General features: G+C 39.3%; 1 protein-coding gene across 9 annotated transcripts in view; it reads left to right on the top strand.

Moving 5' to 3' along the window:
- The window catches only part of Enpp2 (ectonucleotide pyrophosphatase/phosphodiesterase 2), a 106,235-nt gene extending 88,069 nt beyond the window's left edge, over positions 1 to 18,166 (top strand). For 5 of the 9 annotated variants that reach the window (XM_069991313.1, XM_069991315.1, XM_069991312.1 and 2 more), the window contains exons 20-26: positions 6,585 to 6,659; positions 7,926 to 8,062; positions 9,075 to 9,210; positions 9,928 to 10,005; positions 12,314 to 12,446; positions 14,079 to 14,235; positions 17,557 to 18,166. In XM_069991313.1, the coding sequence (XP_069847414.1) occupies positions 6,585 to 6,659; positions 7,926 to 8,062; positions 9,075 to 9,210; positions 9,928 to 10,005; positions 12,314 to 12,446; positions 14,079 to 14,235; positions 17,557 to 17,727 (887 nt within the window). In that variant the 3' untranslated portion in view covers positions 17,728 to 18,166. The remainder of the gene's footprint in view (positions 1 to 6,584; positions 6,660 to 7,925; positions 8,063 to 9,074; positions 9,211 to 9,927; positions 10,006 to 12,313; positions 12,447 to 14,078; positions 14,236 to 17,556) is intronic. The other 4 variants (XM_069991319.1, XM_069991317.1, XM_069991318.1 and 1 more) reach the window with 1 other exon arrangement.
- Positions 18,167 to 23,899: the final 5,733 nt, after the last annotated feature.

Genomic DNA, 23,899 nt, shown 5'->3' with positions numbered 1-23,899 from the left:
GATTATCATTGAAGGGTCTTGTGTGTGTGCATGCATGTGTTTGCATGTGTGTGGGCGTGCATGTGTGTGTGTGTGTGTGTGTGTGTGTGTGTGTGTGTGTGTGTGTGTGTGTGTGTGTGTGTGCACTGATTCTAGGGCTTGAATTCAGAGTCTATGTACTGTCCCTGAGCTTTTTTTGTTCAAGGCTAGAGCTCTACCACTTGAGCTGCAGCTCTACTTCTGGCTTTTCTGGTGCTTAATTAGAGAGAGGAGTCTCATGGACTTTCCTGCTTGTTTGACTTTGAACCGCATTCCTCATATCTCTACCCCCACTGAGTAGCTAAGATTATAGGTGTGAGCCACTAGCACCTAGCTCACTGAAGAATATTTTTATGTGACTAAACTATAAAGTTTGTGTGTTTTCATGGAAATAAATCTGTGGATACATTCAGCATTTGTTAAGCCAACCCTGAGCCAATGTTGTATTGGCTCTGGTTTTTCTGTGACATCTGCACAAGTGTTAGTTTCTAATCCATGGCTTCAAAATGATATAAAATATTAGGTGAGAAGTATAGTAGAAAAAGGCCTTGGTCTGCTGATAACCTGGTGGGACTGGACCTTAAGGATACAGCAGAAACCTTAAAAATATTACATGAAATAAAGTAATGATATCATTATTGTGTTATATGTAAAGCCTTTCTGTGTTTAGATTCTAGAATATGTGCAAACTTCAGAACCTTCCCATTTTTCTTGGTCTTTGTCTCTGTTTTTTTTTTTTTATTGGTTGTATCTCACTTGTTTCTTGAGCAGCAAAGCCATATTTTCTGGGTCTGAGTGCTCTCAAGTCTTTATGATGTTTTTTCGTGTTATAAAGTCCTGTCTTCCATTTAAAATATTCATTGTCTGCTGTGAATGTGAATCATTGTGGGTGAGTACCCGAGTGCCTAGTGTTGTTCAGAGCCATCACTTCACCTTTCTATATCCTTTCGGTCTGTATTTAGTCTCACAAAACATTTTCTACACCTAAAGTGCTACACAGATGTGAAGCAGGGCTGTTGGTGCAATTAGTTGTTGAAAACACAGATGGTGGTTGGTAGTTTTTCAGAGGGACACATTTGTGGATGTTTTAATGACATAGGCTATAAATCACCCAGAAATCTTTGCAAAGCACATGTGTGAAAGTTGAACATTCCGATAGTGAAACAACCTAGGGATATTTGAAGCTAAGATAGAGGTATAGTAAACTCATCCTAGGCAATATTTTGTTACAAATATTTTAAGCTGTTACAGAATCAAGCCCTATGCTAGAATGCAGAGGAATGAAAATGTAGTTTCCTAAAATGATGACTGTTTGCTAAAGGATTTCTAAATAGATGGGAACTTCCTCATTGTTAGTGTTTGTAGGTCACATGTTAACACTTACTGTGCCATGAAAACTCATTTTCTTGGAACACTGAATGAATGGGTAAATGAATGAATGAAATGGAAAAATGTTTATCTCCTATAATGGGCAACTCAGGCTCTATAGCCAGGTATGCATTTCATTGTGAGAATAATTGAACTATTTATTTTCACCTTAGTCTTTTCTGCATTTCCCTTCCTGAAAAATGTTTTCTATTTCCTTGAGTTTGCACTCCTCTTTATGTGAAAAGAAAAGTCATTTTAACACCTATGTAGATTGAATCTTATATATAGTGAGCAGTTAGTTTGGATAGAAAAATGACTTAAACACTCTTAATTCCTACTACTTTAAACCAGAATGCTGAATATGATTGGCTGTTTTCAATTATACTCCTTCTTTTTTTTTAATTGGTGATGTTAGCTGTACCATAGAAGGAAGGCGATGTATTTGTGTTTTTCTATATAGCTGTGTTGGTGTGTGTGATTTCGGGGAGACTTAGAAAGTATCAATATATAATTTGTGATTGATAGTGAGACGCAAGATGAATTTGCAACAGATACTGGATTTTAATTCTCTTTACCTAACAATATTCTTTGCTGATGTTGAAGTAGAGCAAAGTCCCTTTATAAACCACTACAATTACTAGCATGAGCAATTTGGGTGGAGATTGAATTTGTTTCTTTATCTACTTTGCTTCCTAACAATGCAAAGACACTGGGCTTGTTAGTTCATATCTGTAATCCCAGCACCCAGAAGGAGGAGTGTGAGTTTGAGAACAATCTGGGTGGTACAATGAGTCCAGGCCACATTATGCTACATGGAGAGATCTTGTGTCAACAGACCCTCTCCCCATCACATACACACCACGCAGTAGTGTTCCTGGGATAGAGAAGGTTTGGAGAGGCTAACATAATTACAAAGCAATAAAGAGCTCAGTTGAGATCTAACTAGTTCTATATGACATAAAAGCCTATATGAGTTCCTCTGAAATTATTTCTTGTTCTAAGTGTTGAAGAACATGTCAGGTGAAAATTTTAGTGCATCTCAGGGTTTGGAAGTTGATTTTTTTTCTATGATGGAGCTTGAAGTCAGGGCCTGGGTGCTGTCCTTGGACTTTTTCGCTCATTCTACCACATTGAGCCTCAGTTCCACTTCCAGTTTTCCGGTGGTTAATTGGAGATAAGCATCTCATGGACTTTCCTGTCTGGGCTGGCTTTGAACTGCAATCTCAGCCTCCTGAGTAACTAGGATTACAGGCATGAGCCACCAGCACCAGGCTACCAGATGCTTTGATACAAGTATTGTCCCTCATTAAGGATTACTAATGTAGTTGCATTCTATAGGCAGAGTTCACACCCAAAAGAGTTTGTCTTTCATCCTCATAGGTCCTGCTCTAGACTAGCCCAACAGACAGAATCAACCTAGATTCTTCCCAAAAGGCTAAGGAGAGGAAAAAGGAGCCAAAACATGAGACCTAGAGACCAAGTTCTGTTAGACAGCAATGGAAGTAGCACTGATACATCCATTCTATCTTGCAGAACTATGGAAACTTGGTATTTAAAAAAATGGCTTATCAACATATATTGACCATGATATTATGTGTTGGCATTGTTGGAGATAGAAGGCTAAGGTAGTGAGTACCTCAAAGTTTCTGTCACCATTATAAAGTTGTTGTTCTTGTGAAAGATTTAGCAGATGAATGCAGCATGGTGTTTTAAGGGTTGGAGTTTGAAAGAGCAGGGCACTAATAGAGGCAGTGACTGTACTCCCACAGGAGCAATTGAAATGGCAATGTATGATAATCAGCACTTGGAAGGCAAATATGAAGAAAGGATACAGGGCAAGGAGGAACCTAGTGTGGAGATCTTGTGGTAAAATGTAAGAGCATGTTACTGTGGGAGTGAATGTTTCAGAAAATAAAAGCAGAGAAAGGATTTCATGTGGCTCCCAGGCAGCTAGCCAGTGGGTGGTAATTATGAATCAGGAAGCTGAGAAGGGAAAAGAAACACAAACTCAAGTCTGCATGACCCAACTTTGGAAGACAAAAAAAGCGTACATTCTGGGGAAGTCCACACCACTTAAAAAGATTTATCTGGCCATATTTTGCCAGATGTGGCTATCTGGAGGGGAACCTTGGCACGAAACCGTATGCCAGAGACAGCGTTGTAAACAGGAATGTGGGGCAGGGAGGGAAGGCTGGGCTTGGCATTCTCCAGAATAGGAACAATGCCTGAGAGCTATGGATGAAGCTAGATCCACATCAAGATATCAGAGAGAAGAGATGAACGATGGGTAGATGGGTCCAATTGGACAGGAGACATAGATTCTAATGTTCTATTGTACCTCAAGACTACTTATGCCAATAAAGTCATTCAAAATGTTTTGAAAAGTAAATATCAAAAAGTGAGGGAATGAGAAGAGATCAGAAGAATGTAATTCAGAGGCAGAGTCTTGTGGTCTATCTAGTCTTGAGGTGAATATTTCAAAGTGTGTAAGGTCTGAGACCCATAGACATTTTTTTTTGGTCTGACTTAATGCCATGTGTGGTGCACCTACCATTTATAAATATGAGTGGAGTCAGTCTGTGACTGAAAACCTGTAATTCTGTCATACTCTGATGAAAAGATGAAGCCCAATGGTATCTTCACATTTCTGGTTCTTAACTGCAAAGCTTCTTTCTTTGGTGGAACTGGATACAACAATTTGATCGCAAGACAGAGAAGTCACATTTTGAGAGGTTGAATTGGGAGTCTTCATTACAAAGCTGGTGACAGTGAGCAGATACATTTCCCCTAAACTTGCAGCCTTGAATACTTAATAATGTTAGGAAACTGAGCCACAAGAGTAGTAGAGTTTAAAAAAAAAAAAGAGAAAAGAGCAGAAAAACAATTTAAACAAACCAGATCAACTAATGGAGAGTCGAGGAAGGATGCCACGGTGACCTTAGGAGAGTCGGGAGACATGAGGCATGGAGCAAAATGGCGGCTGAAATGGTCAAAGGGCCCAAATAGGGTCACAGGAAGCTTGAAATAGTTCAAAGTGTCTTGAGAGTTCATGATGCAGGTCTGGCAGATCCAGTGGTCTATTGTCCAAGTCCTCTCCCCTGCCTCTGGAATTCAGCCACACCTATCACCTGGGGCAGAGATGGGGTTTTACCTCTAAGAGTTTTCAGGACATCCTCATCATCCACCAAGATGCCAAGATGGTGCCAGTTAGACCCAGTATCCATATTTCAAAATTACTAAGCTTTAGGAAGATCTGGGTATTTTTTTAGGGGGGAGGGTGGATGGTGGAGGCAGGTGGGGGGTGGTGGGGGAGCAGGTTGAGAGTTGAATTGTCTGCTGGAGACTGTAGTTGGAATTTTAGGAGATTGTCAAAGCCATTGTGTTTTTTCTTATGCTGAGTAACAATGGAGAAAATACAAATCAGAAAATGATATATGTGTACTCCAGCTGTATTCCAAAAACTACAGTTGTGTCAAAAAGCTTGGAAATCACAAAACCCAAAGTTTTGAAACAAGATGAATTTATATTTGCAGAGCTAAAGAGCAAACAGAGATGAAGAAACTACACTGAGGAAAACTTTCCTGATGTCCTGCCAGTCCTTGTGCTCCTCTTTTCTTTATGTTTCTCTCTCTTATCTCTTCTATCATCAACTCTGTGATCATATTACTTGTTTAGCACTTTGAGTGTAACTGAGGTACTATTAACAATTATGCTACGGCAACAGACATAAATTGGGATGTAGGACACACTGGCTTAACTTTGTATGCTCTTTACGGTAGTGGTTATGATTCTTGAACAGATCCTCCACATCCATCCCAGGGGACCATGCAGAGGCAGGCAGGCACAGGAGAAAGATGATTATAACATTTATTAGAGGAGCCATATTTCTCCAGGAGAGGGAGTGCATGGCGACCTCCACTATCTAAGTAGCAGCAGGGTCTGGGGGTAGGAAGTGAGGTAGATGGGAGCTCAGGTGGGTCTCAGTGGAGAGAGGGAGGGGCCAGCTGTATGGTGGGAACTCCAGGGCTGGGGGTTGCTCAGGGCTGGGTGGAGCTGAGGACCAAAGGTTGGCATAATACTAACAGTTCCCTGAGATTTGTCACACACTGTAAGATACCTCTGATATGGTGCAGACCATTTTGCATGTCTGTCATGTCTGCCACATTTGTCTTTCCCATTGAACTGTGAGCTCTTGGAGGGTAAGTGTTCTATCTTAACTATCTTTGCACAGTATCTCCATTCTACATCCCAAGGTTTGACATAAAAAAAAATGGTTTAATCATGTGCAAGTGGCTCAGGCCTATAATCCTTAGGTACTCTGGAGGCTGAGATCACACAGTTTGAAGCCAGCCCAGGCAGGAAAGTGTGTCGTTTATCTTCAGTAGCCACCAAAAACCCAGAAGTGAAGCTGCAGCTCAAGTGGTAGAGTGCTATCCTTGAGTACAAGGACCATGCCAAGGCCTAAAGCCCCAGGACCAACACACACACACACACACACACACACACACACACACACACACACACACACACACACACACACACACACACACACACACACAAATAAAAATTACAAAAGGAAAAAGAAGGATTTTTCTCTCCCACCCCATGTTTCATGGGGGGAATACATCAATGGTTATATTAGGAAGAAGAGAAATGACAGGATTGATGAAGAAGACTGGAGAATTTATTTCTTTTTCTTTTGGGGTGGAGTATTGTAAACTTTTATTTAAATGATCACATACAAGTTATAAAACACACTTGGAAAGATGGTGCTTCTTTAACTGCTTTTCTTCTTTCTACCTAACATTTCAAGATTATTTCATACTTTCCTTCCCATTTATTTATTTATTTTATTCTGTACAGAATATTTTGGACAGTGATAAATAAATCATATTATAAATTATAGAGTTTCTCATGATGATAAGAAGCAAGGCATTGCAAATAAATCAGCCGTGGAGGAGGCCTGGAGGAAGGAAGAGTTGGTGGAGACTTTCAGTTGTCCAAACTGTTGCTTTTAGTTGCTGTGCGGAAGGGTGGTGCATGGAGAAACATGGCTGCTATTTTGGTGTCCTCTTAATGGAATAGAGGAGAGGTTAGGCTTGAATCTGAGTTTGGAGGAACATGCTTGGTAAGCATTAAAACTTGAATGATAAGAAACAGAATAGCTTCTCAAGGAATTCTGATACTTTTGCTTCCAGCTGAAACCAGGAAATTCAGAGGCAGCAAAAATGAAAACAAGGAAAACCTTAATGGAAATTTTGAACCTAGAAAAGGTTTGGTTTGAGTTTTGAAGGAAAGTCTGGGTCTGTTTACTGCCCCCAAGTACTACTGTGAACGATTTGCTGGCTTTTAATTTGTTTGTTATATTTCACTTATTTAATATTGTCATGTTATGTTTAATTCTTTGGGGTGGGCCTCCAAATTTGGCAGCCCCAGCAGGGCTTTTCCATTTACTGCAATGCTTAGAACAGGCTTGTGTTGCAATCGTGTGTACCATTCTGCCTCAAATCAGCAGTTCTACTTGGGAGGGGTTCGCAAAATATTCTGTGAAGGGCTTGCTCTATTCTACCCAGAATGGCAACCCTTTAATTAAAGCAACATGTATACATAATTTAATAAGTGATTGCCACAACTGATTTTTTCCCTATAGAGCAGTAGTTAAAACAGATTTTTTAAAACCACTAATACTTAGGGGACTATGAATTGCCTAAGTCTCAATCTCTGATGTTTGGGACTACCAAGACCCCCATTTCTAAGAGTTGATGGAAGGTTTAGCCTATCCAAAGTCAAGCTTCAGGCCTGTGAGTGGAGAATGAAGCATTTTAAACTCCAGTTTCTTTCCTTAAAGAGTAAGTTTTCAGACCTTTATTTTGTTTCCTAAGAGGAGAGCTTTCCCTTGGGGAATCTGACAGACAGCATTTGGGTATTTTAAGTGAGAACTTCTCTCTTCTGTATTTAAATGACTCTCATAAATGCCCACTTATTTTATCTATACATGTTCCTTTAAGTTCCTACCTAAAGAGTTTATCCCCCTTTTGACAAAGCTGCTTACTTTAAATGCTTCTTACCACTCACTTTTGATGCTAAAATAATGCATATTTTAGGTGCAATTTGCAAATAGTGACAAGAGTGCCTTCTTCTTAATTAAATCATTGTTTAATCTGGTCATCCCTTTCAGAGGTCAGGTTATTTAATTCTACAAAAAAAAATCCCATCCTATTGGCTGAATCATTTTCAAGATTTACTTCTCAGTTTCTCTGTCATACATTAAAAATTTTTAGAACTAAAAACTGCATTGACACAATATGACATTTACCTGATAGTTTTCTTAACTGTGAAACTTGACCCATGCTGAGGACATCAGATAAATCATTATAGTGTCAGGAAAAGTAATTTGATTAAATTAAGGAGAAGGTGTTACATTATTAATAAGTAAGCTAGCAAATTTTAGAACACTTGTCTCACTCCTAATATTTCTTTAACATTTGATTTAAGTTTTAATATACATTTAATGTAGTTTATTTTATTTTCTTTCCTAGAAAGACATCTCCTCTATGGAAGACCTGCAGTGCTTTATCGGACTCGATATGATATCTTGTATCACACTGACTTTGAAAGTGGTTATAGTGAAGTTTTCTTAATGCCACTTTGGACATCATATACTGTTTCTAAACAGGTCATTGAGAATATTGGAATTTATATTCTTCATTTATCACATTCCTCACATTAATACTGTGATTATTGCTTGCTTAAAAGAGTTTTCTCGTAGACTTCATCCCCTTTTCTTCTTGATAAAAGAAATCCTATTTCATTTCATCCAGGATATTTTGAACTAGTCTTTAGTTTGATGTTCTAATAGTTCCATGGCAATGTGTGAAATGATCATAGGGAGCATGCTAATTCTTCTCGTTTTGTATTTAACACTAGTTAACTTTTGCCCAGTGGTTAAAGAAGCCATAACATGGGTTGCTTTATTTGTTTGCTTTAGTAAATGTTGATTTTTTTTTGGAGCAGTTTTCAGTAGCACCAAGATTTAGTGGAAAATAGAACCCTCATATTCCTCCTGTCTATACATAGCCCTGTCCTGGCCAGCATCCTGTTTTATTAAAGTACACTCAGCATCTTGATTGCATATGCTGGAATTTGATGAAGATGAGATATGTAGATAAATATCATAATTAGAAAAAGTAACTTGACAGTTGAAACCCATTCCTTAGTTTCTTTATATAAATAAAGAAAATATTTCTATTGCCCCCTTCTAGCTCCTTGTTGATTTGTACTTTGGACACACATGTGTATACTCTTATGCATTCTGTATATGTTTTCTGTGCATATAGATGTACCTTTTATATGTATATATCCTCTCCTCTCTAAGAGTATTAGATTATTATTATTATTTCTAAGAGTTAGTTTTGTGGAATCCTCTTCATTATTTCAATGGCATGGTCATTATGCATTATTTTATAAAGACTTTGATAAAGTATTTCTGTAGAAAAGACAAGTTTTAAAATTGGCTTACTGTATTTAACCATAGGACCATTTTAAAGGACACAGTATCAGAATATTAACTGTGTCAAGACAGCAGGGTTTGGGCTAGGATAGTTTTCAAGACAGCAATCTGGTGTGAGCATGTCCTCTGGAATCGGTTGTCTCTGTGGTAGAATTACTGACTGTCTCTGGCTTTTTAGGCAGAGGTCTCTGGCATTCCTGAGCATCTGACCAATTGTGTCCGTCCTGATGTCCGTGTGTCTCCTGGTTTCAGTCAGAACTGTTTGGCCTACAAAAATGATAAACAGATGTCCTATGGATTCCTCTTTCCTCCTTGTAAGTTACAGAGCATTAGGCTGTGGTTACGTTCTAGAGGGTGACACATGCTGGTTAGGGTTTTAGTGGCTCTGGTTTTCTTCAAGAGAGGCCATGTGAGAGAATTGTCTCCCCATTCCCATTACCCCACAAGTGACCAGAAATCTAGTTTTCCAGGATAATTCTAAAGTGTAAGGGAAATTTAGTTTTCCTCCCCACAAATGAGAAGCTGAGAGTGAAATAGTAAATCATGGAATAGTAAATCCTTTAAGTAATACTATAATGGTGGTGATCTCTTAAAGATATGTGGGACCTTTAGTTATCTCTCACGATCTAATGAAAATTTAAAAATTATAGTGATTTTTTTCCATTTTTAAAATTAGCATCAATTAGTCATTTTGATATGTCCATATATGTATAGAATGCACATTGATCAGACTTACTCCCTCTGTTAAAGTTTTTTAAAAATGTAAATTGCACTAATGAAATCAAGTTCCTAAATAAAATATTTAGTAGTCTCAATAACCAAGAGGGAAGGAATTTTTTGAGAGAGAGCTATTAAGTGGGGGAAAAAGAGGTTGAATGGGAGGAAGGTAGAAAATATTGTCTAAAGGAGGTAATGAGTAAGAATAAAAAGTAGATTCATTCCCTCCTGCTGTTTGGACCAGTTTAGAAGACTGTTTCTGCTGATGTAGATTTTGGTAAGAAACATACACTATTTGCTTTCTTAATGTTTAGATCTGAGCTCTTCACCAGAGGCTAAATATGATGCATTCCTTGTAACCAATATGGTTCCAATGTATCCTGCTTTCAAACGTAAGTCCAATGTTTGCCTAATAAACTGTTACTTATGAAAATAAATATTTCTAAATTTACCACTTACCTTTTCTACCTCTACATTAATTTTAATATTAGTAATACCTTTCGTGTGTTTAACCTTTATAATTTTTGAAGACCTTTCATGTAAATGCTCTCCTGTTGACCTGAAATCTGAAGCTGATGACACAGAAAGTGACCCAAGTCGTTAAGTGGTGGGAGCTAAGTTAAAGTGTGTATTTTTCTTTTTACCTGCAGTTCTTTCTATTTTAATGCTTATATTTTTCAGGGTTAAAAAGGGTCTTCGCTGAATTTTGGCAGTCACTTGGTATTTATTTACTGAGCAGTACAGTAAAAGGTTCTCGCAGGGCTGTCCTTTAGCTCCTGTATTCTGAACATTGATTCTGAATGTTGACCCCCAGCAAGAGCTTAAGGTCTCTTCAGATTCTACAGAGCTATGCAAATCGTTTTAGGGTTTTTGTTTTTTGTTTATTTTTTTTTTTAAATTTGGTGCTCGTCCTGGGGCTTGAACTCAGAGCCTGAGCACTGATAGAGCTCAAGGTTAGAGCTCTACTATGTGAGCCACAGCTCCACTTTCTGACTTTCTGCTTCTCATAATAAATAATCTGTCCATTTGTCTATCCATCTATCCATCCATCCAAAGATAGAGAAAGCATTATGAAATGATATCTATGGTCTTTTACTCTATTTGCAGTGAGTGACCTATGAGGTTATGGGACAGGTGGAAAGAGGCAGTTATTTCCTATCTGGCCTTGGTTTAGGAGGATTGGGTTATGTGACAGAACCTTAGATAATAGGAACAAGTGACAGCGGCAGACCACACGATACTACTGAAATGGCTTCCATGAGTAGAGGAAAAAAATGTTTATTTGATGTCCTTTTTAGTGAATGAAGTCAAAGGTAGAATCTATTACCTATGAGTAAAAAGTAAAAATTTGTTGTTGTTTTTAAAGGTTTCCTAGTTTGTTCTGAGCCTTACATGAGAAATGTCTCAGAAAGTCAGATATGTGTATTTCTTTCAATGATATTTGGAAGACAGCTTCAGTTAATTGCTACAAATCAGGATTTCCTGGATTCCTTTATTTCTTATGGATGCACTCTTTTTTTGACCAGCCAGTAATAAAAGAAACACCACACAGCCTGAAGCTGGTGTGGAAAATTTGCTGTTCTCTTCTTTCCTGGGGGAATGCTTTCTTCAAATGCCAAATTTCTGCAAATTTGGCCTTTTGCCTGGTCTTATTGTTGTTGCTCTCCCTTTCCCCCACTCTATTTCTCCCTCTCTCCCTCCCCCCTTTTCGCTTTCTCTCTGTGTGTCTCTGTCTCTTTGTCTCTGTCTCTGTCTCTCTCCTCAAGTTGACACTTGGTCTTTTTCTAGCTGTCCTTCTTCAAATATTGAACCCGAAGGAGCTCTGAAATCCCCGGAAGGAGTGACATTAGAGGGGAGAAATGGATTGTATGGAGAAACCAGACATACAGGGCAGGGAATGAATTTGGGCAGAAGGAAGAGCAAATCTAAAATCTTAGGTTGGAACAGGTTTGGCAAAATTGGAGGAAGAAAACCTTATACATGAGAGAGAAAAAGAAGGAAGTAAAATCAGAGACAGGCAGGGCTCATGTATGGGAGTGAGGTTTTTATTTTAATTATAATGAAAAATTATATGAAGTATTAGAAATGGGTAGTATGATGTAAATGTGTGAGAGAGAGACATAGGGAAAAAGAGAAGAAAGAAGAAGAGGAAGAGGAGGAAGAACAGGAGGAGAGGAATGAGGAAAAGAAGAAAAGGAGGAAGAGGAGAGGAAGAAAGAAAAGAAGAGGAAAGGAGAGGAGAAAGAGACGGATTAGATTTATAGTAAAAAAGGAGCTAGTCTTTTGTGGTAGTTCATTTCAGAGAGGATGGTAATGGGGCAGGATAGAAAAAGCATTAAAAATGATGTCACCTGGCCAAGTTTTGGATGCATGGATTGTATCTTGGAGACTCACTTGGGACTAAGCATATGGATGAGATCATAAAGGAAGCAAAGAAAACGGAAGGCCTTATTTCCATTGGCACAGAAGCTCCATACTTCTACATATCCAGTTCACTTGTTGGCATGTTCTGCATATTCTTCTTCACCTAGGAAACGCCTGCCCATCCATCCTTCAGATTCCAGCTCCATAATTTCATCTAGGCACTTCTGATAAGTTACAGTAACTCTATTTGCTCTTGGCTCATAGGATACATTCTAGAGGGAATTTTACCAAAGCAAGGGGTCTGGTTCAGGAAAACTGTTATTTGTCTTTGCACAGGGGTGTGGCATTACTTCCAAAGGGTATTGGTGAAGAAATATGCTTCAGAGAGAAATGGAGTTAATGTGATAAGTGGACCCATTTTTGACTATGACTACAATGGCTTACGTGACACAGAGGATGAAATCAAACAGTGAGTTTTTCATTTTCATCCAGGGTGTGATATTTATAATCCAAGACATCACTCAAGGCTGCTTTGTAAATATTCATATGTTAGAAAAGAGTTGGTACTCCTTAATTTTTTCTTTGAATCATTTTCTTCAGTTTTTAAACATTTGATTAAATGTAGTTAGCACAGGATTTTGTGGTAAATAAAATTTCTACTGCATGAAAGAAAATATATGAAAATAGTTAACAATGAAAATTTATTCTTCAACCACTCTTCAGTAAAAAGATGGTAATTTCCATTTCCATTGTTGAGGAGAAGTGGGGAATTGTTTATATTTCTCATCCAATTTATCTCATTAGGAAATTGCATATAGATTTTAGATGAATCTATTTGACTCTATCTCTGACCTCAGTGTTCTTAGAGGTATACAAAGATAAATTGTGAGCTCACAAGGAACTCACAGTCCATGTGAAAAATACAACAGGAGTCACACCACAAATTGAGAATAAGTTATCATTTGATATTACATATGCACGAGTTAATCAGCAGCTCAAAATGTAAGAGAGGGTCTAGTTATGATTTAAAAATACTTAGAAAATAGTTATTTAAAAATACGATAGCATAAAATATATTTGATTCACTCATAAGAGAAACTTCATCTTACGTATACATTTATTTTATTGCAGAGCATTATGAGAATTTTTAGCCAAAATTAAGTTATTAGCTCAATCATGATTTCAATATTTGCAAGATGTTTAAAATTAAGATCATGGAAAGCCAGATGAGAAATTAGGGATGTCTCACCTTTTCTTTGGTGGAGTAGACTTTTGTACTGTCAGGCTCATTGTTTGTACTCTGTCCCCAGTGCTTCAACAACTGGCAAATGAGTTCTTCCTACCAAGTTTAGGATCTCATGGTAGATTGGAAGGGATATTATTGCCTTCAGTTCAGTGTCTCATCACTCTGGTTCATTTTCTACAATTCTACTCTTTATCTTCCTGAACTACAGCTGCAATAGTGACATTCTTTGTCACAAAAGCCTTCATTAGAGCATTATTGCCCAAATAGCAGGCCTGATGTACTTACTCCTCATCCTGGCACTTAGAACCTACCAAACCTACCAGAGTTTTCTTTGACTCTTCCGGCTTTTTTTTTTTTTTTGGTTGTGGGGCTTGAACTCTGGGCCCGGGCACTGTCCCTGAGCTCTTCAGCTCAAGGCCAGTGCTCTACCACTCTGAGTTACAGTGCTACTTCCCATTTTCTGGTGGTTAATTAGAGATAAGAGTCTCAAGGACTTTTTTTCTGCCTAGGCTGGCTTTGAACCACGATCCTCAGATCTCAGCCTCCCGAGTAGCTGGAATTGCAGGCTGAGACACCAGTGCCCGGCGTCTTCTCACTGTTTTTGTTCTAACAACATTGATCTTTCTGCCATTTCCTGATTTCAAGTCTTGGATTGGAAGCCATTTCTTTTTTTCCTGGAATAGCTTTCTCATATATCCAGGTAGAGAGAGAATTCTAGGCAGAAAAAAATTATGCTCAGAGATATAGAGTGAAAGATGACTCAGTTGAGTGGGAATTAATTTGCAGGATGTAGACAGTAATCATTGATTATTTACAAAAGGAAGGTTGTAATTGTGTTTCGCGTTGCTGTTTCAGGTATGTGGAAGGCAGTTCCATTCCTGTTCCAACTCACTACTACAGCATCATCACCAGCTGCCTGGATTTCACTCAGCCTGCTGACAAGTGTGATGGGCCCCTGTCTGTGTCCTCCTTCATCCTTCCCCATCGTCCTGAGAACGACGAGAGCTGCAATGTGAGTTCAAGGACACACATCCTTAGAATGCACTTTTGTACTTAGTATTTGCTTTTGAAAGTACATTCCCGGCATGGAACTAGAAACTTACCTATAAAGTGTGTGGATTATCCACCAAAGAGGACAGAAGAAAGGGCCCACGTAGCAGTCTGTTTAACACACCACATGAGTATCTTGTCTGTTAATAGATTATAGAGTTTTATTTTTCATAGTGCATATATATGTGTATGTACATTTAGTATCAGCTCTATTGATGTGCTCAACTTTGACAAATGATGAAGAAGTCCAGATAGCTTCACAAAAGGGATCCATTTGCTTACTTATTTGTTTGTTTGTTTATTTATTTATTTTCTTAATTATTGACTTACTTGTACTAGTACTGGGGATTGAACTCAGAACCTGGGCACTGTCCCTGAGTTTCTTTGTCTCAAGGCTAATGCTCTGCCACTGGAACCCCAGAACTCTACTTCTGGCTTTTTTTTTTTTTGGAAGGGAACATAAGAATCTCATAGACTTTCCTGTCAGGTCTGGCTTCAAATTGCAGTCCTCCGATCTCAGCCTCCTGGGCAGCTAGGATTACAGACATGAGCACCTTGCTGTAGCCTATATTTTTAATGCCAATTTGGAAACCAGATTTTAGCATATGAGAGCTTGGCGAGAACACTCTTCCACCAAAATTGGCAAGTTACTTCCTAAGGAAAGAAGTAGCACAACACTGCTTTCGTTCTTTCTTTTTGAGTTTTTATAATCCTACTTTGCTATAATGTAAATTGGGGAAAGCCTTCTTCCCCCATCCACACGTTTAAATGATTGCATTTACAAAGGAAATTTTGGACTCACTGACCATTTAAAAAAAATCAAACAAATGCAATATGAATATTCTCTCAAAAATACAACCTCATGCTTATTCTGCTTACTCGGAGGGGTTCCTGACCCATCTGGAGACCTCCTACTTTGTTAATTATATGGTCACACTGAAGATCGGTCAGTAGCATTGTGGGTAACGTTATATTTAGGTCTTTCCTGTGAATTGCAGAGATCTTGGTTAGTTTGGGTAGAAGGGTGGAGTGTGGAAGGCTAAAGTCCTTACTTCTTCAGCCTGCAAAGCAATTTCTTCCCATTTCTTCATTTCTCCTGAGATGGCCAGGCACTGGCTTTCTGAACCAACACCCTCATGGTACATATTTAGTTAGGCCTGGCACAAGCTGCTGGAGCTCCCTGTCCAGGTCTGTGTGGTTGAAGCTTTCTGAGAAAACCTTTGCAGGTTCTTGGCTTTTGGTCGGTAGCTCACTGAGACCATTAGTGGTCAAGAGTTGGGGAAGGGCATGTCTGAACACTTTTTGCTTTGGGATATGCAGCCACCTTTTGACTTCTAGAAAGACTCTTGGGGGCCATTGTATTCCAGGGGCTTTAAGGAGTAGAATCCTTCATGAAGGCTCTCCTGCTCCTCTTGATAAGGAAGGTAGCTCAGCTCATAACTCATATGTCTCCCTGTTATTATCTTTTACCTTCTTTCCAAATGGAAATCTTTCTGAGACCCAAAGAACTGTTTCCCCTGAATTATCTTTTAGTTTCTTTTTTGGGGGGGGGTTCGGTCGTGGGGCCTGAACTCTGGGCCTGGGCGCTGTCCCTCAGCTCTTCACCTCAAGGCTAGTGCTCTACCACTTGAGTCACAGCGCCACTTCCGGCTTTTTTTTCTTATGTGGTGCTGAGGAATCAAACCCAGGGCCTCGAGCATGCAAGGCAAGTGCCCTACCACTGAGCCACCTTCCCAGCCCTTATCTTTTAGTTTCAAGCTAGACATGAAATGGATTATTCAGTGTAGGACAGCTGAGCCGTCCACCTGGAATTGTGCCATGCAGCCCATTTTATGAAAGACATTGCTTACCTTTCTTCTATGATGTTTCTTTACTGCATTTTCCTTTATTTCTTCCTCTCTCTCTTTTTTTCTCCCTCTAACTCCTTCTGGAGTTAGCCTTATTGACTGGTCTTAGGAGGAAATGAGATCTTGTGAGAAGAAATGACTTAACCAAGTTCTCATAGCAAAGAGTCACATTTCTAAGACTTCAGTCCCAAAGCACCAACTGTAGCACCAGTGTTGTATAAAGTCAAATTCATTGAACTAGGAATTCATTGCTTACAATAGAGGATGTAGATGATATAGTGGGGTCTTTTGGACACTCTTAGAATGCACATACATCAGTGTGCATTAGGTACCAGCTCTTCACTTTCCTTGGGAAGCAAAAGACAGTGCAAGTTACTTGTACTCTGTGTTCACTCTTGCATTTGACAGCCAACAAAGGAAACAAATTATTGAATTCTCAAGGTCTATGGTTTTCCTAATTTTGATTTATATTCTCGGAACCTACTGAGAATAGTGCCTTCTCAGACCACATCTCATTTATTTGGAACAGCTAATTGCTGTTGAAAATGTTTGCAGCCAAGGGCAGGTACTTGTGGTATATTACCAATGGGAATGCAGTAGAGTGATGGGAAGGTCAGGGAGGAAGGAACAACATGCACTGGGTCTGTGTAGCAATGTGTAACAGGTCATTTGTGGACAGGAAGCAAAGTGACCATTTAGAAAAGCTGCTTGGAAGATCCTGACTCTTGTTGCTCTATTTCTTTTTCTTTTTCTTTGAAGAATTATCTTTAAGTAGTTATACAAAGGAGTTGTTATTTTAACAAAGCAGTTTATGAATACATTGTGTCTTGCTCAATGTCAACATTTCAACATTTCAACACCCATTCCTCTCTTACCCACCCTTCTCTCAATCTTCTTAAATTTGTAGGATATTCATTGAACTTTTGACTGCATTTTCCCCTTCTTTTCTTCATTCATCTACTCCTTTCCCCTTGACTCCACACCTCACCCCTCAGAAGTAGCCACTTCCTGGTGTTTCTTTTGTTGAACTTTGATTTTCCTTTCAAAGAAACAACACAATTTGAGTTTTCCCTTTAATCAATTAATTCCTTTGTAGACACTTGTGTACCATACTTATAGGTTTATAAACTAAATCTAGCTTATACATATAAAGGAAAACATACATCTTTTGTCTCTTTGGGCCTGACTTATTTCCCTTAATATAATTGTTTCCAGGTTTTTCCATTTCTTTACAAATGATACAATATCAGTTTTTCTAATAGATGAGTAAAATTTGATTGTGTATATATGCCTCATTTGCTTGATCCATTTGTCCATTGAGGGGCATATGAGCTAGTTCCATACCTCACCTATGGTGAATAGTGCTGCATTGAATGAACATGGTTGTGCTGGTGGCTTTACTGTGTCCTGGTTTGTAATCTCTATTTCTATTGCAGAGCTCAGAGGATGAGTCAAAATGGGTAGAAGAACTTATAAAGATGCACACAGCTCGAGTGAGGGATATTGAACATCTCACCAGTCTGGATTTCTTCCGAAAGACGAGCCGTAGCTATTCAGAAATTCTGACTCTCAAGACATACCTGCATACCTATGAGAGTGAGATTTAATTTTCTGATCAGTGCAGTGCAGTCTTATCAACTGGTGTATATTTTTATATTATGTTTGTATTTATTAATTTGAAACCAGGACATTAAAAAAAACACTTAGTATTTTAATCCTGTACCAAATCTGACAATATTAAGCTTGAATGACTCCACTGTTTCTTATCTATTGCTTGATTTAGATAGTCTTGTGTTCCAAGTAGAGCTTGTAATAAATACTGCAGCTTGAGTTTTTAGTAGAAGCTTCTAAATGGTGCTGCAGATTTGATAATTGCATTGAGGAAATATTCATTTTCCAATGCACCATTGCCACATTTAGTCCTGTACTGTATCAAATCTTGATTTTTGTAAAGTTGCATTCATCTGCTATTTACTGTAACAGTCATATTTAAACCTTATAAACCAATCTTAACTATAATAAATCACATATTCAGTTTTCTTCTGGTTTGGTTTGGCCTTTATTTATAAATGAGAGCGTTTGCTTCAGGTGTATGCATCCATGAAAGGAACCCATTTTTTAGTACTCAGTCCTTATCCAGATACTTCCTTGATATTGAATTATAGAGACCTGGATGAGATGGGTTAGCTGTGTGTCTATGAGCCATCAGAAGGGCAGAAGGAAAAGGAATCAGAAAACTCCTGAACATTTTCTCCTAACTCTTTTCTAAAATACTTTGATGTTTCAAGAATATAGTGGGTGCTTTTGGACAGTACTAGAATTCACACAATAATTTCATGCATTAGGCACCAGCTCTTCGCTTTCCTTCCAAAACAGAATATCACAAATTACTTGTGCTCTGAGTTCATTCCTGCATTTGACAGCCAACAAAAGAAGCAAATTATTGAATTCTCCATAGTTAATGGGTTGTCTAATTTTGTCTTCTTTTATTATTTATTTATTTTTGTCAATCCTGGGGCTTGAACTCTGTGCCTGGGAACTGTCCCTGAGCCTCTTTGTGCTCAAAGCTAGCTTTCTACCACTTGAGCCACCGTACCATTTTCAGCTTTTTCTGAGCAGTTCATTGGAGATAAGAGTCTCATGGACTTTTCTGCTCAAGCTAGCTTTGAGCCCCCAGATCTCAGCCTCCTGAGTAGATAGTGTTACAGACATGAGCCACCAGTGCCATTTTGTTTTATATTTTTAATCAAACTGATTCAAGATTCTTAAGTAGTAGACCCAACTTGAAACTTATTAAGTATATATGTTACACAAGGCATCCACCCAAGAACCATGGAGGATATAAAGAGAACTGCTAAGGTGAGCAATGTATAGACGTGCACATGTTATTAAGCAGTTATGGCAGGGAATAATAAATGCCAAGTGACAACTGTTATTCACAATATATGGCAGAGAGTCTGAATGGTATGTAGGGTAATTTCAATAGTATACAGTTATGTCTTTTTTTTTTTTTTTGTCGGTCGTGGGGCTTAAACTCTGGGCCTGGGCGTTGTCCCTTAGCTCTTCAGCTCAAGGCGAGCGCTCTACCACTTGAGCTCCAGTGCCACTTCCGGTTTTCTGGTGGTTTATTGGAGATAGGAGTCTCACGGTCTCTCCTGCCCGGGCTGGCTTTGAACCGCGATCCTCAGATCTCAGCCTCCTGAGTAGCTAGGATTACAGGCGTGAGCCACCAGCGCCCGGCTCACAGTTATGTCTTTAAATAATGATGTGCGGAGGTACAGAGGTAAGTCATTCAAAAACTTTCAGTCTTTCTGACTGTCATGGAGAATGATTGTAGTTGTTACTTTAGTGTTCTTACTAATCTACTAGACTGGTGTTGTCATATTTCTAATAGTTGCTAATATCATAGTAATTTATTTTCATGATGGTAATTATTATAATTAGTCTTGTCTATGGTCAGTGAAATAAATTTTTGTTTCTATAACTTTTCCTTTAAAATACATGAGCTTTAGAAAGAAAATGTGTCATTGCATTGGAAGCAGGAATAGCTGAGCACCTGGAGCTCCTACCTATTATGCTACTCAGGAGCTGAGATCTGAGAAGCTCAGTTCAAAGCCAGCCTAAGCAGGCGAATTGAAGAGATTCTTCTCTCCAATTAACCAGCAAAAAACTGGAAGTGGAGATGTGGCTCAAGTGGTAGAGCGCCAATATGAGCTGAAATAGCCATGTGAAAGCAAGAGGCTCAGAGGTCAAACCCCAAGAAGGGTACGTGCACTTACGTACACACACTCAACACACAGAGGAAAATGTGTGATGTGTAATGCTGAGAATAGGCAAAAAAAAGTCATGGCAGTGGTAAGAGAAAACCTGAAGCTTGAGAAACACAGCTACAGGACAGCCCTGGACGGCGTGACTGTGACGCTGCTGATAGCTGCATCGTGGAACACACACCGTTCTCCAGGTGTGTCTGGCTCTTCATACTCATCGCCTCAACCACTGAAAAATGGGAGCTCAGGAAGACTTGGTTGAAGAATGGGGCCAGGATGGGGAAGGATGCTTGAATTGAGTTTTGGAGTTCAGGGTAGGATGTCGGTAAGGTAGAAATAAATGGATTATGAGCCGGGTGCCGGTGGCTCAGGCCTGTAATCCTAGCTACTCAGGAGGCTGAGATCTAAGGATCGCTGTTCAAAGCCAGCCCGGGCAGGAAAGTCCGTGAAATTCTTATCTCCAATAAATCACTAGAAAACCGGAAGTGTCGCTGTAGCTCAACTGGTAGAGTGCTTGCCTTGAGCTAAAGAGCTGAGGGACAGTGCTCAGGCCCAGAGTTCAAGCCCCATGACCGACAAAATAAAATAAAATAAATAAATAAATGGATTATGGTTTATTATCCACTCAACATTCAACAATAAGTTATTGAAAATCTATTATACTTCAGTACCTTTATTTGCCATTAGAGATTAAAGCAGCGAATAAAATAAACATGGGTTCTGAACTAATAGAACTTACTTTTTATTGAAAGAAGGAGATCCTATTAGAAAGCTCTGAGGTTTTACAGGGTAAGTGCCACGAAAGATTTAATTATGTGGAGTGACAAGGGAGCAAGGAAAGAAACAAGTGTTGTAGATAATATTCTAGCTAAGGCCTTGGGGGAAGAACTAGCCTTGAGAAGAACAGGGATGCGAAAGAAGAGGGACTCAAGAAGGACTGGTACTTTGAAAGGTCAGTGTGAGGATGTTTACTGTGAGTTTGAATGCAATAGCATCAATGTAAGTAGCACCAACTTCAGGTCTCATCGAGGGCTGATTGCCCAGTTAAGGCATTTTTTATTCTATTTAAGGTAAAATGAAGCCTGGTATGATGGAGCACACCTGTAATTACAGCACTGCTGAGAGAAAATGAAAGTTGGAGATCAGTTTAGGCTATGTAACAAGACCCTGTCTCAAAAGAGAACAAAATATAGACCCCTTTCCCCCCAAGAAACTAAAACCATAAATAATAGTCAAAAGTGCAATGGAAACTAATCAAAAAGTCTCAAGCAGAAGTATAGTAGGATATGATTTTCAAATTTCACAACATTGACATGGATATGTAATAATGAAATACTACTTTCTGGATACAAAACAGATATTAAAGAAGGTTTACTGATTAATGGCTATCATTGTTTCTCCTGAGTAGCCTTGTGTGAGATTTTAAAAAGTAGTCGCGAGCTCCTCCCTAAGCTAGATTTCTCTATCACCTGATTGAAGTCTATTCACAATAGCTTACACCTAAAGCTCTTTAGAGAATTGTTGCCAGTTCAGTTGAGTACTGCTGCTCTATTTTTGTTCTGAGGCTAAATCTTCCATTCTCACAAATAAACTTAATACCCAGAGAGAACATCCCACCCCTGTGGATTTCAGGTAAGTGGCTGATAAACACATCATTAATTGTGGGGTTATTTATGAAAGTCCCTGAATGGGAAGGGACTCTATTAAAATGGGGTCTAGAAGACTATTTTCCGTTAAAAAAAATATGTTGAGACCTTACTCCATTCATACTTTCATTGAGCAAGTAGCAAACCACTCACTAGCATGGTGGTCCTGTTTCAGTGGATGGGTTCAGAAACTGCCTTTTTGAAATGAGTTCATTGTAATGGGGTAAACCAGGAAAGCAGCCTCCTCATAGTTTCCCAGAGGGTGAAATCATTCTGGATTGTTTATAAGAGGGTTGACTTTAGAAAGAAATCTCTGAACAAAAGCAGTACTGGTGCCAGATTGGTTTGTGTAAGGCTGCCCAAGAGCCACAATGCCTGACTTCCTGTTCCCATTACTCCTTGTAGTGGTTGGGAAGATGGTGGCTGCGAATGAATCCAGAGGAGTTCTCCTAAACTGTTTACACTTCTCTTACTTGAGCTCTGCCGTAGCTCTGCCGTAACTCGCTGCTGAGTCAGGACCAGGCTGATCTGTGGGTGGGAAGTGGTAAAGGTAATAAAAGTTCTCCATGGCTTTGAGGAGAGGTGTTGTGTGGGATCATGAGGAACAAAATTCAGACATTCAAGTTTAAATGCTTGGGTATAGAGAGCTCTGCTGGAGGTCCAGCTGGGTGGTAGAGGTTCCTGTTGGGCTTTATTTCTAGGAAATGACTCTTCTTGTCCAGGATGTACAGCTCTGGAAGGAATGCAAATATGAGAAAAAAATAAAGGTCTCTTTCCTCCTCACTTCCTTCCTTTCTCCCATCCCCTTTTCTCTCCCTCTCTCTCTCCCTCCCTCCCTCCTTGTCTTCCTTCCTTCCTTCTTTCTTTCCTTCCTCCCTTCCTCCTTCCCTCCCTCCCTCCCTCCTTCCTTTCTTCCTTCCTTCCTTCCTTCCTTCCTTCCTTCCTTCCTTCCTTCCTTCCTTCCTTCCTTCCTTCCTCCCTTCCTCCCTTCCTCCCTTCTTTCCTTCTTTCCTTCCCTTTTTTCTTTTTTCTCCTTTTCTCTCTGTCTTCTCTTCTTCCTTCCTTTTCCTCTTCTAGCTTTGTCAAAATAAAATTGACAATCTGCACGTTTAAAGTATATAATTTTTGTTGTTGTTGGTGGTGGTCTTGGGGCCTGAACTCTGGGTCTGGGTTCTGTCCCTCAGCTCTTCAGCTCAAGGTTCTACCACTTGAGCCACAGCACCACTTCCAGCTTTTTCTGCTTATGTGGTGCTGGGGAATCGAACCCAGGGCCTCATGCATGCAAGGCAAGCACTCTATCACTGAGCCACTTTCCCAGCCTTAATTTTTTTATTTTTATCAGTTTTAACACACAAGTCCACCCATGAAGCAACTGATGTCAATTAGAATCAAACATTTCTTCATCTCCCTTGGTAAACCCCTTTCATTCCCAAACCACACCATCCTCTCCTCAATTTCCAAACCCTGTTTTGCTTTCTGAAACTAATAGATTGGTTGACATTTTAGAGTTGAATAGTAATGGCATACATGTACTGTTCCTAGTCTGGCTTCCTTTCCTTAGTAAAATTATTTAAAGTATTCCATTTAACAATAGTACGTTTCTTTTTAATTGTTGAGTAGTATTTTATTGTATCAATGTACAATTTCACTTTTGGAAATACGTAGATGTGAAAGGCTTGATATTCTTTTTTTTTTTTTTTTTTTTTTTTTGTCGGTCGTGGGGCTTGAACTCTGGGCCTGGGCGTTGTCCCTTAGCTCTTCAGCTCAAGGCGAGCTCTCTACCACTTGAGCTACAGCGCCACTTCTGGTTTTCTGGTGGTTTTATTGGAGATAGGAGTCTCACGGTCTCTCCTGCCCGGGCTGGCTTTGAACCGCGATCCTCAGATCTCAGCCTCCTGAGTAGCTAGGATTACAGGCGTGAGCCACCAGCGCCCGGCATAAGGCTTGATATTCTTAAGTAATTTTTTAACTGCCAACTGTTTTCCAAAGCAGTTGTTGTGTGTAACATTCCTACAAGCAGTGAATGAGAATTAACTTTTTTTCTATACTTGATGTGTTATCTTTCATTTTAGCTCCCCTGATGCCTATCAATGTTGAGCATCTTTAGATTAGAGTATTTGTCATATGCATATTTTGTGTAGGAAATGTCTGATAACATATTTTAGTCATTAAAAATTGAATTGAGCCTGTGCCAGTGGCTCACGCTTGTAATCCCAGCAACTTGGGATGTTGAGATCTCAGGATTGTGGTTCAAAGCCAGGCTGGGCATGAAAGTCTGTGAGCCTCTTACCTCCAATAAACTACTAAAAGGCTGGAAATGGGGCTGTGGCTCAAGTAATAGAACACTAGCCCTAAGCAGAAAGACT

Source organism: Dipodomys merriami, unplaced genomic scaffold, assembly GCF_024711535.1.
Source record: "Dipodomys merriami isolate MVZ:Mamm:240054 unplaced genomic scaffold, mDipMer1.0.p SCAF_4, whole genome shotgun sequence".
Lineage (NCBI taxonomy): Eukaryota > Metazoa > Chordata > Mammalia > Rodentia > Heteromyidae > Dipodomys > Dipodomys merriami.
The sequence above is the reverse complement of the archived record's forward strand: the minus strand, read 5'-3'. Positions and strand labels throughout refer to the sequence as shown.